Source organism: Rhea pennata, chromosome 4, assembly GCF_028389875.1.
Source record: "Rhea pennata isolate bPtePen1 chromosome 4, bPtePen1.pri, whole genome shotgun sequence".
In the NCBI taxonomy this organism is placed as follows: Eukaryota; Metazoa; Chordata; class Aves; order Rheiformes; family Rheidae; genus Rhea; species Rhea pennata.
This window is the reverse complement of record NC_084666.1, coordinates 38,528,515-38,544,405: the sequence shown is the minus strand read 5'-3', so window position 1 is coordinate 38,544,405 and position 15,891 is coordinate 38,528,515. Positions and strand designations below refer to the sequence as shown.

Below are 15,891 nucleotides of genomic sequence, written 5' to 3'. Positions count from 1 at the left end.
AATTCTTCATAGTACTGCAATGGCTTGGCGCAGGGAAAAGAAAAAAATTTGTAAAGATTTCTTTTTCACCTTCCGAGACAGAGTGGAAGACAGAAAGCTGAAGAAATGACAAAATAGAAACAAGAATATATCTAAGTAAGGAAACATTAGAATATGCATGGTCTGAATTAGAATAAATCTGATTAAGCTCACATTCATATACTACTTCTGTATTAATACTGCAAATATCATTATCAGGAAAACAGTCACCTATGCACTGCCCACTGAGGCTGCAGCACCTGACCCAGCAGGTCCAGTGAGATCCCTGTGCACAAACTGGCCTCACCAGCTACAGCAAAACCAGTGCCAGTAATACTGCTCTAGGGTTATCATAGTGAAATAGTGAAATCTAATCAAATAGTATAGCACAGTAAAAAGAGTATAATACAATGAAATAGTGATAGATGTAACAACGCACAATCCAATGAAAAAGTTCTTCAGAAAAAGAATTCTTTCTTAATTGCTTTAATTTCGAAAAGAAACTGGAACAGATTTCTATTTTGTGAACAAGAAATAAAACGCTTCTGTTCCTCTCACACATTAAGACTATACATACTCGTAAGTGTCTGAGGAAAAATTTTAATAGTACTATGTTGTATCAACTCAAGACTTCATCACTGATAGAAAAATTGATCAGAAGAAAAATTCCTCCGTTCATATGCAGTTTTCAAATAATCACATGTTCTCAAGGCCTTCCTCAGTTATTCACCTCGTCTGTAGATCTGCTGCCTTTCTTCCTATCTCATGAGTAATTCCAGTACTTCCAGCTGTGTTAAGCTAAGACAAAAATAAATGAAAGCAGTAAATCAAGACTAACATTTTTAAATGCATATCACACACCATTCATACACCACGGAAAGCAATGTGCTGCGGGTAACATTTGCTCCAGCTCTTTGCTTTCAGCTGGGCAGAAAGTGAAAAAGGCTGTTTAATAACAGAACAACAGAAATGCTGCCTTAACCAGTACAACATCACCGAGGCACCAGTGCCACGGTGCTGAACCACTGGTCGAGGACGCGACTCGGCGGCGCGGTGTGCAGATCCGCCTCTGGGAGAGGGGCAGGCAGGTCAGTGCTCTCAACACCAGCTGAACCAGACGGCATTCGGCATTCGCAGGGCAGCCAAACCACAGCCACAGGAAGATAAAGGAGGGGGCTTGCTGCTTTGATGTTTCTTTTCATCTGGAAATACAGGCTTCAACGCTTTTCAAATGGCTCGCTCTGCATAATAAGCCTGTTTAATCTTGTGCAACAGAATTCAGCATTTATTTTACTTATTTTGCGCATGTTTACCTATGTCTTCCCTCACATTAAAATCTAGATCTGCTGAAATTATTTATTTTTACACAAACTGTATATACAACCTTACATAAACTATAGGAAGTAACCTAAAATGCATTTCTTCCTTGGAACGTCCAACATGAAGAACAGTGTTGGTCATATCCACGAGCATACATAATTCCAAGAAGAAAATGCAGTCCTGAAATACATGGAAGATTACAAAACAAGGAATAGTATTTTATGTGGATAAAGTTAAACTCCAAATAATTCTATATCTAACTACCAAAAGAGTACACATTAAAGTTGGATTACATATATCCACATTCCAGTCAGCAAAGATCTCACAGACAACTACAATTTTTATTGTTTATAACAGGAATACTCTTGGTATAGGAATACAGTTCACAAATTCTGCTGTAAAAGGCTTGTAAAGTACTCCTTAGACAGGCTTTGCCTAGATAAATCCACGCACACCTCTTCTATTTTATGCTGCTTTTGGGGTCAAAGCTTTCTAGTATGTTTCTAACTAAAGCAGCCAACCATCATTTGGCTTTATGTGTGCATATAATCTTTTCTCTGCACTAAGGAGAGAAATGATTTACAAATTGGAGGAGAAAAATAAATTGTCCTTGTGATTTACATACTAATTATGCACCCAAATTACACCACTAGCATCTTTTCTTTGTTTGGGGGCTAGTGTCATGTGAATTCTTTCTCCTCAGTACAGCTCACGATATGTCACTGAGAAATAAAACAAATGATCCATTTCTGCCTGGTACATAGGAAAAAAAAAAAAACTCAGGCCCACATTCATGTAAGCCTGTGAAAGTGAAGTTTAAATCAGTGATATCAGAACCAATTTCAGACTGTAATTATGTTATTCTCTTTTATGTACACTGTTAAGAAAACTGATCCATCCCAGAATTCCATGGAGAAATAAAAAAATAAAACATACAGAATATAGAAGGACTCTCCGAGTTCATTTTGTTTCTCCTCTACAAGGCGTTTCTGGCTAGAACTTCTATCAGAGTCCAACTGTTACTGTTTAATCACAGATAACTACATATTCATAGCTAAAAAGTACTTCGAAAGAGCATATAACATTTTAATGACTTTTCAATCAAACTTTTTTTCTTAAAGAATTTCCATTTAATATTAGGAGAGAGGACAGCAAAGCCCAAGTAACATGAAAGAGACTACATAGACTTGAAATGGAAAACAAAGTACAAAAGTCTTCCTTGCCTTTCATGCCTAGCTAGGCATGGGTTTTTTTCATATCTAAATTTGAACCACTTGTCACAGAGCTTTCAACTCAAATTCAATACAGTTTCACAAACCATCACGAAATGTGTAATTTGTTTGTGAATTTTGCTAAGCAAGCCTTAACTTTATCAAGGGAAGTTACTGTTATGTAACGCTTGAATTAATAAATACACCCATCAAAGCATGCCGTGCTGAACAAGAAGCGATGCAATTTACTCAATCTAGTGCCAAAAAGCCAAGGAATTATTCAACAAGTAGCATGACCTCATGATCTGAAACGGTTCTCCACGGCATTTTACAGACCTATGCCCAAGAAATGCTCAGCAAAACAAATGAACAGTAAGTAGAAGAGATTCCTAGTTGTTTTTAATATTCTGCTTAGAAAATAGTACCCTGTTTTCAACAGCACCGCATTTCCAAAAGATTTTTAAATAACATCGCAACTTCTAGTAGTTAATTTATGCTTAGAAATGCCCACCTCAGAAAAAAAACCTTACTGCACAAAAATAGTAAATACTGGAGTATTGCATTTGAATGCATGAGTCAAGCTCATTATAATTTCCTTCAGCTTTTATATAAAGCATAGAGTAAAAATTCTAGGAATTTCTATTGTGTTCTAGGAATATCTTTTTGACCACTCCTTGTCTCCATGGCGAAGTAAATTAAACTACATATTTATCGACTATATGTGTGTGTGTTCTGAGCCTCTGAAATCAATTTTACTGATCAATCACAGTCACAAATATAGCAGTTATGCATTCAATGGATACCAGTGTAAGGAATTAAAAAATCATTCTGCTGAATAATGAGGAATATGACTATCACACTGAATTATGAAGAGAATAAACATAGATTGTTATCTTATAGAAATTATATCTGCACTTCCCTATCTTCAGATAGTACGATGAAAATATTTGTTCTAAGCAGCACACGGCATTGGGAATTTTGAGTTGCATATTTGTATTTTATCAGGAAACTTCATTCAAACTGTGTTTTAATTTTCCCTGAGGGAAGAAGAAAAAAAAAAAAAAAGGCCTGCTGGCCTGCAGGCACCAAGGACGGCACAGCAGAGCACCAGGCAGAAGCAATGCAGCTCTCTCGACAATACTGTCCCAAGTACAGAACAAAGACAACCCCAGCAAAGATCATCCTTGTGCTGTAATCTCAAAAAAAAAAAAAAAAAAAAAAAGGCAAGAACTGGTGTATATATGTCCCACATGATTGCCCTCCACCTGTGGCCCACCACCTTTCCTGGGACATGCCACCACTCTGCTCCCATCCACCACTATCGCACAAAAACTATTGGAAATGAGAACTTTATTGCCTTGCTATACTGTACACTAACAACTGCAGTACCTCTCTTCAGCTGCAGTACCAGCCAGCAGGTGGCTTCTTCTTTAAATTTAATTTATTTGAAAACAAGTTTCCTATTAAAGAATTACCTATAAAGCAACAAAAAAATTGCTTTTACCACAAAATTAAGTCCCAGATCCTGGTTGCCAAGAGTATGGTGAAAAATATTAATAGTATTTTGATCAGACTATTATAAGCAACATAATCTGTATAAAAGCATAAAATATACTGCCCACAGAAAACCCCAAAATGGTTTTGAGGAAAAAGTCTAGCTAATTACAAGAAAATATTATGTAAATATACCGATATCTTCTCTTTCTCTTGCACATTAAATTCACTAGCATAACTGGATTTACTTTGACTTGTTCTCTGTTAAATGTCATTGGATGGTAGCTAACTTGCAGGGCACAGAAATTCAAAATGTTGTTGTTTAAACCTTTGCAGTCATTTTACAGTGAGTAAAGCACATCAGCTGGTGCAGTCAACACAGGACCAAGGCTAAGAGGAATTGTGAATGACTTTTGACTTATTTCTTTAAGTCTTATTTTGACTTACTTCTATGTAGACTTTCTGGATATGTATTCAAACACCTTTAGTGATGCATTCTCCCAGCTATGTTAATTCACACTTGCTGATAACATCCCACTGTTTCTCCCACTTGAAACAGTGGAGATAGTCTGGTTTAATAATTTTATAACCATCTTTAAGAACTGATGTTTTCTTATGTGGCTAAATGCTGAGACACTGGCCGCTGAGGTAGTAAAGGAGGAATAGTTCTTCCTCCAGTGTAATTTGAATTCAAGAATATATTTGGAAACTTGTATACAATCATTTTTTTAAAAAAGGAATAAGGTGGTCAAAAGGTAAGCAACCTACATTAGTTCTTACTTCGGCTCAGTTCTGTCTAACATTATTTTTTTCCTAATAGGTTCACAAAAGTCAAATGAGAATAATCCACTGGCTGTTTACATTATGCCAATGTCAGATTATCCTGTACCATATTATTTTCCAGTTTTTGCCAATGAAGTTATACTAGAAAAGTACTAACTTAGAAATATGTTGATGTAAAAAGCATTTTTTCAAAAAATATGTATGCATTTAAATTTTGATATTAATTCATCTCAAATTGGTGAGACTTACAAAAACTTTATTTAGGTCAATTTTTAGAGAAATTTTAGTTAAAAATTCTTAGGATTTTAAAGCCCACTTAGATCAGAAGTCTGGTGCAAACTCAGATGTATCATGAAATGCAAGCGGTTTTTATCTTTTAAGCATCCTTTAGCACCATCAATAATTGCTAAGGTAAAAAAAAAAAAGCAATTTTTTTTTAATGAGAATCACCTCTAATACCTTCAAAGGCCTGCTTTACAGGCCCATTTAATAATACCTTTTTTATACTATGTGCACATACAAATTGTAAAGTTCTTTCTTTTCTTTTTTTAAAAAATTTCAATTCAGAAATATGTCTAATAATCCATCTTGATACTCTATATCAGAAACATGAGTTAGATTTGCATTTTTGTCATATGTCTGAAATGCATTTCTTCAGTTATATTCAAGGTAATTAAATCCTAAATGGATTGCTTAAATGGATTTCAAATAACTTAGTCCTAATGCACAGGGGTAGCAATATGAAATATGCTTCTTAGACAAGGAGATAAAATACTGTTCCAAGAAGCCTGCTATAGAAAAATACTGAGCTATTCAAACAACAACTATATTTAGCAAATCCACCTGTCAGAGCTATCTATAGTTTATGTGTTACCACCACTCATGTAACCAACTTTCAAAGACCAATTAAAGATGTACTTTATATCTAACTGAGCTAAATGCTATTAAAAAACCAATTTTCAACTAAGTTTAAAGGCACATGTAACAGAAGTAAATATGTTTTTCATTTCCACCAAATGTACAGCATGGCAACTTATAGAGCAAACGAAAGGATGTCCCCTCTTTCCCCTGTGCATACAGCACATCCATTGCATACAGCAGTTTCATCCCCATCTTTCAAGTCTTCATACTTCAGTGTGTGAAAATTTGCATTTTGTCATACTGGTCTGTATTTTTTTTTAATCAAGGATTGATTACATTACGGCTTCCTCAGTTGCACCAAAATATTCTGCCAAGGACTGGATCAACTTTCTCATGAATGATGAGACTATTAGACAGCAAAACATTAACAAAAACCAGTCTCTGTGATTTGTACCTTTCAGAAAAAAGGCAGATCTGAGCTATTGTGACAGGCCTGGCAGTACAGAATTTAATCCTGAGTCACGACCAGGGGGCTAGAATTCACCTAGTGAGGGTAAATCCCAAGCTTTGGTGGAGGCTGCACAACATGACAAAGAACTGTTCTACATCTCTTTTCTACTCTACAGCTCTCAACAATCAGGGAAAATATCTTCAACTGACTGGAAGTACTCATCTAAAGCAAAATGCCTCATTCTCTTTGTTAATCAGACAGGATGCTAGCTATTCTTTTTATCATTTAAATCTCTTTTTTCTTCTTCCTTTTTTTTTTTTTTTTTTTTTTTTTTTTTTTTTTTTCTGATAGCTAAATGAATCTCTTGCATGCTGTAGGTTTCTTTCAATATATCAGTGCCACCTCTCCAAACCCTGTCAATTGTGATTCTAACAAAGAACTAATTTAAGGAAAAGCTCTTGGCTGCACATCTCGCAGCTTGTCAAGGAAATTGGCTCAGTTACTGTTTAGGTGCTGACACGAGGCTCCATTTAGTAAGGTATTGAGTATGTGCTTAAGTGTAAACATGTGGCTTGTCTCATCGACTTAAACTCAAATTAACACTGCAACTTTAGTAAAATATACAGGATATGAGACAAACACGCAGAAGTAGGTGACATCACACCATAAATACTTCCAAGCAGTACAGAGTCAGTCTATGTCTGAATTAATTGCTCTTTTGAGTAAATATCCATGACAATATTTAAATGTCTACCTCTCACTAATATATCTTTTTTTTTCTTTACTATCTGAGGGTCTTCCTATCTCATCCTATTTCTCATCTTCTTTGCCATATCTGGTCTGATACGCCAGATCTGGCATATTTCATCTTATTTATCCATAACTGGCACCATCTTTTATGCTGCTCTTTAAGCCTTTTTATATTGTTTAACAGTTATATCATGGAAGCAGCTGCAGGATCTAATAAGAATCAGATGCTAGTGATACTATATCAAGAATGATTATAAAAGTGGACGCAACGTAGCCTGGATCTTTCTTACCAAATTTTAAACACTAGGACACTTCAATTATGACCAGATACTAGTTAAAGGAGTGTCGGGTATCTGCAGAGCTCACCTATAATTGCACCTAAAGCCACTTTGCACTACTTGCACACCACTTGTGCACCTAATTGCGCTTTGAAATTGTCTCCTCTTTTATTTAGAGAAGGAACTGGAGCAACTGCCATAGTTTTCTGTTAAGTGCCTGTAGTTTTAAGAGAGAAACAGGGCCTAACAACGAGTAAGCTTGATTTTGCCTTTCCAAAACATCAATGCCAAGTCTCTTCCTCTGAATGCATCCTTCCAGCTTTATTGCATGAAAATCAGCTTAAGTCACTTCCAGTTATGATAACGCTCTGCAGAACACAGGCAGACTCAGTGGTGGCTCAGTGGCAGAGCTATCGCTGGAGGGACAATATGTTTTTGAACGATGGAACCGTTCTATGCTGATACCGTTTTCTAGTGGCAATATTTATCTTACTGAAGTCACAACAGAATAGATTTTCTCAATTTTGACAGCTGAAGGTGTGCCATAGTGGCTTTTCACACACTGTGAACAAAACAGGCGCAGTATTTCTCACTCAGTCTGACTGTTTTTATGGATCCTTGCAACACTGACAGCTTTTGATTGTATTATTGCTCCACACTAACAAGTATGGTAAAGACCACAAATCAGAAGGTGAACCAATAAAACATGACACCATCTCTGTTTCACATTCACATAAAACATTACATATGTGATATTTATAAACAATCATGTTGTTTGCATTTATCCATATCAAAGTGAGTAACGCTTCTCATGAGAGAGGAACTGATTGTTATGTGAAAATATGGGAAAGCAGATCTGTATACGCTTGAGAAGATTTTCTCTTTTTATAGGCACTGTTATAGCTTGCAAAATAAATTAACGCAACATTTCCAGATAAAATATTAATTAAAATTTTGATGTGTATACATGCAAAAATTTGCATATTCATACCATTGAAAGAAACTACATAACACAAATGAATACTCACATTTATGGGACAGTGATGATTATGAAAATGCAGAGAAAACTGTGTTGTGATTAGCTTTTAAACACTCTCCAGTACATTAGGTTTACTGCAGTTTAATGAGACATATTTTCATCCAGCAGTTAATCAGCATACAAGTTATGGACACGCAGAAGTCCCTGCCTGAAATACAAATCAGTCACGCGTAATGTAGTCAGCCTATTTAATCTTAAAAAGACTGTTGGCTGAGTTAATGCAGAATGCCATTTTTAACCATCAAAATCACTACAAAGCTAAAGGCACAGGAATGAAGCAAACTACTTGCACAGGGGTGATACAAATTATGAAGAATTTCATCTGCTCCTGTCACTAAGAACATATAGCAAATGGTGTGCCCACTACAATGACTTTATATTTCATGTATTTAAGATTTTCTTATTATCATTAATAAACAGCTTATAAACATGTTATATGTATCAGTAACATACAGATGATGGCAGAAACTATTATAGATAACTAAAGCCATGTTTTTGACCTACTGTGAGCAGTGAGGGTTTGCAAGAGTTTATTAAGAGCTTATTAAAACATCTTGCAAACATATACTAATTCTATGCAACGTTTGTCATGGTCTTGATATCAAGTCTCATTATAAAGTGAATGACACTGTTATGGATTGCAAAACTGGAAAATAATTATTCTTTTCATGCCTCCAACCTCAGTCCCTCTCCTCATCCTTGAACAGAGCTCCCAAATGAAAAGCAGCTATTAATTATTATTGAAACACAATTCTTCAGTATTTTTTTCTCATTCACAAGTATGCTGAGTTCCACTGGACATAAGCCACTTCTATTTTCTTTTCTTTTTTTTCAGCACACCATCCAAATCTTGCAACTGAGAGAACATTTGTGCATGAATTTTCTGTGCACTCATCTGTTTAAATGTTTCACAGACTTGTAGCATATAAAAATGGTATTCCTAGTTTATAACAACCTCATTTCAGAGAAGGTCATATCCCCTTTTCTCAGGTGGCAAAACAGAGGAAGAAACAGACTATTTGCCAAGTAACTTTTCAGTTTGGTACTGAACTCAGGATTGCATGAATATGATTTTTCAGAATACTCACAATTATATACCTCTTTATATAATCAAAGCATGGTTTATTAATGCATTTGCAGTTGTGTGTGCTTAGCACATGGAAATAAAGAACATACTATTGTAGGTCAGTTGTGAGTATTTTGGTCTCAACAAATTTTCCAGTATCTGTACAAGATGCATTGACAAGAAGTGTATGGATACAATCTGCCTTTCAGGCATTCAATTGCCTTCAATGATCTCTCTTGTCTTCCAAACCACTACCACTACCAAAGCAGACAAGATGAGGATGCTATACAGCTATTAGTTGATGGTAATATAGTGCTGGAACTCAAGAAACCTGGACAGAAGGATGCTGTAGTGATTACAATTTTCTTTTGTTTGACATCACATAGCCTTTGCCTTTTATTCTCCATCGTATATGTCTTATAATCCTATGTCCTCCTGCTCTCCTTTGCTTTTATCCTGCAAGCCTCTTTCTGACCTCATCTGCTCCCTTTGCCCTCAGGCTGTCTCTGTCCTGGCTACTCTTACACCTTTGAATAGCTATTAACCCCAAGTAACAACCACAGCGGATAGTCTCCCTCGGTCTCCTCAAAGCTGGGCAGGAGAAAGCTCACGGCTCTGGGGAACAACACAGATCCAGCCTGGTCACTACAGTCCTCAGAGGGTGCTGCAGCCAGTGCATGCAACTGGCATGCCACAACACATACACCTTGGACACCGGAGGGGCACCATCCTCTTCTCTCCCTTGTCCTTCTAACTACCCAATTCCTCCACCCTTCTCCAAGGCACTGAGATGGAACAGAAGCACACAGTTTTAGTGTACACTCATTATCCAAAGTGGAAGGATAACTCCAACTAAAATCATGAGGAACAAAACTCAGTATGGAAAGCTTCACTCTGAAATTTTGAATGTTCTGAATACTTGAGTCTGGAAATAAAATCATAGTCATTTAATGGATGCATTAAGTAACTTTATATATGACTGTTACTGTCAACACTGCAGAAAGAAAAAGAGATGGAGAAATAGAGGATGATGGGGTTGGCTGTTATAAAAATTTTATTGGCATTCCTTCAGGATGACCTGAATAATCCAGTCATCATTTGGCCAGTTATGAGGAAGACAGTTCCAAGAAACTAATAAATGCCATCTTGTATATTTTTTAAAACATATATGTGAATATGTATCTATACTTTTTACACATGCTATTCAGAATTCTCTGTATAGTAACTAACCCTTTAACTACATTAAAAAAATACAATGCTAACATAAAAGTTAACGTTTTGAACCTATCAGTAAACAGTTTTGTACACTTCAATAAAACCCATAAACAGAAGTGTTAATGAATTTAGAATGAATAATTTAAAGATACAATTTACTTAGTGCAATTTTATACATTCACTTTTTCCAGTGATAACAGCTTTAAAGGTACAAGTCATAACTGCAGTTAGGACTGGATCAGTACATATTACCCACTTTATAAGGCTATGATTAACTAATGACATAAAATTGAAAATTTGGCACTGGAATAGAGCTCTTATCTTTCCTTATCTTGCTGTCTGTACCAAGATCTCCAGAGGAGCTATATATTTCTTTTGAACACAAATATTCGTAACAGCAATTTTCATTGGCTTACATATTTAAAACTTCAGCCAGCTCCCACTGGAGTTAAACGGGATTTATTACTGACTCCTGCAGGAACAGAAATCTCAGCAAGTATTCAGCAAAGTGACAATTTTTAAGAGTATGAGAATGAATAACTGTATCAAGAAAATTGACTCGCACCCAGACAGATTAGAATCTAGTGAAAGATCAGTCTGCACTAAGCAAGCATTTCCTTGGTTCTCTCTATGTACAGTAGAAAAGAACATTTATTCTTGTATATTAAAATCCTAAAAAGAAGAAATTACAACCAATGTATGAGAGACAGAAGAACATTCTATTACAAGAGCACAGACTCCCAAATCATCTTTTATATTACTCCACTTTTCAACTGTAGCTTTGCTACGAAAGACTTTTTTTTCTAGTTTCACAGTGGTTCATAGGTTAGATATTTAGATATGATTGATTTTAGTAAAGTTCATAGTTTAATCAAAACTCGATCTAGATAGCATGCTAAAGTCACTAATAAATCTTAATCTCTTTTCTATCTACGTGTCTTGCCCTTCCCCCCCCCCCTTTTTTTTTTGTAGTTTATTTGACGGTAATTCTTTTCCCAATGAAAATATTTTTAAATTTTGAAAGAATGATTGCTTCACAAAATCAAGATACTCTACTTACACTCTGCTCTGTTCAACTTTTTGAACTAAGAGCAAAGTCAGCTAAACTGAAGGACCTGAATATAATAGGAAACAGTGCAAAGAGTTCTTCAAGAGCACAGAATGAGAAACAATTACTCTACATCATAGGTACTTTTTCTCCCAGAAATCTAAAGTTAGAGAGCTACTTCTAAGAACAGAAGAATGCATGGAAAGTAATCTATGGAAGAAAAAGGCAATAAAAATAGGAAAATGCCCCCCCCCCCAAAAAAAAAAAAAAAAGTAAAGCTGTCATTTGACATTTTTATCAAAATAGGGACAAACGCCTACATATATTGTTTTAATCGTTTACTATAAGGCCAAACAAGATCACCTGTGAGAAGAAAATAAGACCTCCTCTGCAACCTAATCCATACATAAGATTGCTTTAAGAGAACTTTATCTTACAATTGACTAACTTTTTTGAAAGAAATCGAATATTAATTAAGGACTTCAGATGATGGAGGATGCCTCATATTTAGAGGTGAATTGCTGTAAATGCAAAGTGACGAGACTGAATGAAATTCAGCACACTGGTAGCCCAAATAGATCTAGTTTCATCCTCCAGCAACTGGATCTTTCCATATCTTTGTCTAAGTTTAAAATAGAGAATAACTGCAGTAGTTGGGTAGGGTTTGTGTTGACTTCAGAACATAATTACTTTAACTTTTATGCTTTTCCCAAATTCCAGATACCAAGGAAAAGAAACACTGTACATGAAACAGAAAACAAAAGGCCAGCTCTGAAATAAGAAGGCATTTTTGCAGCAGCTGTGATCCATGATGTCTTGCTGCACGAACCCTCACTCACCATGGGTCTTCTCTTCTGCTGGGTTGCTCTGCAGTGAGTGCTCAGTAGTTGCCCTACTGCTACAGGATGTTCTTTAATCTTACATTGCACAAGCAAAAGTGTCTGCCTTCCTACAAATTGTTTCACTGAAGCAATTCCAGAAAAAGAAATGAAACAGAATAAAGCAAAAATCAAAAAGCCGATTTATCATACTCGTAAAGAAATCATGGCCATAAATAAAGCAAGTTCAAAAGAAAATTTCACAAAAGCATTAGGACTCCAGAGTCCTAACTGATAACAAAGTTATTAAAATTCTATTAAAAATATTTAAGCTTTGTATTGGATTTTTTCTCTTACTTAAAACATTTCTATTTATTTTATTGTATTTTCCATTTAAACAAAACAAAATTTTCCAGGTAGTGTGCTAGCCTGCCTTTAAGATACAGATATTTTTGCTTATGATCTCAAAATGTTTGAGCTTAAAAACTTTCTAATATAATATATCATCATATCAAATACACTGGTGGTTTAGAGCAAGATCACTATAGTAAGTAAACAACAATTGTTTTAGGAACACATAGTTGTTATTACCCATTCAAATAACAGACATTTGTCTTTTTTACAGCAGTGATTTTTACCTAACATTTCTGTTCTTAGTACCATAGTGACTATGGTCATATATGAGCAGGCGAATATTAGATTCATTTCCATTTTATTAGCTTCAATTTTTAAGTTTCTTTATTCAGTCAGTAAAGAGGAACTGAATAACAGGAAATGATACATGAAAAAACAGTTTACCATTATGCCTTTATTCAGGAAAAAAAAAAAAAAAAAAAAAAAAAAAAAAAAGCTTATCTATTTTTTCAGAAAAGAAATACGCTGGAAAGACTAACTGCTTAGTCAAAAGGAAAGCATGTTAACTTTTACACTAAAATTCAAATCACAATAAAGCAGTATTTTTCTTAAAATTTGAAGCAAAATGATTTCACTGTAACCTTTGTGTCCTAATTTAATTAGGCTAACACAATTATCTCCAGAAGTAAGCCTTTTAGTATTTAAAAAAGGTCACAGACTCAGGAAGCCTTACTGAACTCTTTTATAGTATCTTGATTTTAACATTGTGCTAACAGCAATACATTTTGCTTCAAGGAAATAAAAAAAAATATACAAATAAAAAGGCCAACAGAAAAAGAGTTGAGACAAAAAAATAACAGGTATGCATATATTCGGAAAAAAAATGCTAATGAAAAAGATATATATCTATAAGTATTCCTATATTATTCATCCATAAGTACTTAACGTGAATGTAGGTTAAAATCTGTATTTTTAAAAAACAGGAAAAATTGTAGATTTAATGATGTAGTATTTTCTAAGAGGGGGAACCTCTAATAAATCTAGGTCCTCTAAAATACTGACTTGTTAAAGATGGAATATAAAATTTGAACTTTGAGTTGTACTATGTTACTCTGAGTTGTACTTTTCATGGTCTTTTCTTTGGAGACTCAAAGAATATCATAAGTTGTTCATTTTATAGAAATTTTCTAACTACTGCTAATCAAGCAATTTTCATGTAAATACTTCCAATTCTTTTTGCTAACTCAAACATTTTATATTTTACAGATGGTTAATTAATGTATTTCTTCTACAAAAGAAATGCAGCGCCATTTCAACATCCATGATTAAGAAAATATCATCTTTACAAAACTTCTCATCTGCAGTACAGTGTTATGATTTTTGTTCCACCCTCCATTTATTTTTCTAGCTTTTCCACGGCTTACTTCCTAGTCTCCTATTCATGTCTTTACAATAATTTAAAAAAAATCCATGGCTAATTCTTCTGAGAAAATGAATTATTTATACTTGCTAATGAGACAAGTATAAATCCATATATTTAGGTGGACAAAAAAATTCAACAAAGTAGAGGAATCATGTCCATCTTAATTTATAGATAATATCATAGCATGGTGCCTTCCATGTATGGTTCTTATAAAATGCAAAGGTCAAATTCTGTCCTCAGTTATTTCAATGTTTTGTACTATATACATGTTTAGGCAGATCTTGGCCCTTAGTTTATTGATGTTCACTTAAAAAAATGCTCTCACTTCAAAGAAAAAAAAAGAATATACTAACTTCTGAATTCTTAGGCCTTAAGGTATGCACTAGAAGTTATAAAAGGGGCATGCGGTTTTGGTGCCAAATGTTTTCAAAAATCTTTTCACATCAGGTCACAGCAGAGCCCCTCTAATCTGGGGGGAAATGGCAGGAATTCATAACCATTATGCCTAGGTTTGATTCCTACCTTCCGGGATCTCCTGTATGCCTCAGCCACATCCTCACTGCAGGCACACACTTACCCACGTTTGCAGGGGAAACTGCTCATTTATGGCAACACCACCACTGCGGGACCCTCAGCTGCTCCCGGCAGCGCAGGAAGAGGCCACAGTCAGGGCACCCGCAACCGCAGTATAGAAATTTGCAAATGGAAGAGTCAGTGTAGAATCAACCACTCTTGTGGCCCAGTGTCACCTGCACAGACTGCAACTGGTGATGCCATTTGTTTCAGCTGCCTCTGGACTGTCTGAGGCAGCAGGCGACCTCAGAAAAGCTATGCACCCGGCAAGAAGGAATTCTGCCTGCCCTCGGATGTACTCCAAATTTCAAGCAATGCTTCTTCCCAAGTCTTGAAAATGATGTATATTAAAATCAAACTTGCCTGAAGGGAAATCATGGTTTTCACCAATTTTCAAAGATCTTTTTTAAAAAATGTTGTAACATTTTAATATGGATTACTGAACTTGAGCAATATTTCTTTTATTATTATTTTTTATTGAGAGATTTTAATAAAGCTAAAAATAAAACATAGTACAGAAACGTAAGCTTTTGATCAACCCAAGTGATTTCTCTGGATTAATAATTCATAAAAAAGCCTAAGACTTCAGAACTCCAATTGTTTCAGTGAAAATAAATTTTATACAGAGTGCCCTCTTGTTCCTTGTATCTTAAGACATAGAGGAAAGAGGACAGAACAGACTTTGGGTCATTATGTAATTATCTGCTTTTTCACTGATAACTTCTACTAAAACAAAATATCAAGATTAAGATAACCTTTGTCTCTTACAGTACTTGCTCTGTCCAGAGGCACTTGAAGAGTACTGAACTTTTCATTTGTGATTACATATATTATTTGGACCCCAGACAGACTTATTCGGAAGTGTTTGCCAACTGCATGGACAACCTCTTCTATGAACTTGCAACACAAGAACTGAAAGCTTTAAACATCACCTATGGATGTACTCAAGGATTTGGAAGAAAACTATTTTACAGATCAAATTTCCAATGCACGTGAAGTGAATAAGACTCAACAAAATCTTTTGTATTAAACTAAGTGAGGCTATTGTCACTCTGTTTCAGAATATCATCTATTATTTATCATCATGTCACCAGTACTTAACAGACCCTGCACTGGTGCCTCCTTCTTTCACATGTTCTACACTGAAATTCTGATACCTTTAATAAAACAGAAATGATTACAAGTGAAA

The 15,891-nt window shown here is 35.1% G+C and overlaps 1 protein-coding gene across 1 annotated transcript in view; it reads right to left on the bottom strand.

Moving 5' to 3' along the window:
- Positions 1-1,142, bottom strand: part of GPM6A (glycoprotein M6A) — a 41,774-nt gene extending 40,632 nt beyond the window's left edge. Inside the window, exon 1 of the mRNA XM_062574543.1 lies at positions 1,015-1,142. Within this exon, the coding sequence (XP_062430527.1) occupies positions 1,015-1,142 (128 nt within the window). The remainder of the gene's footprint in view (positions 1-1,014) is intronic.
- Between the last annotated feature and the right edge of the window lie 14,749 nt (positions 1,143-15,891).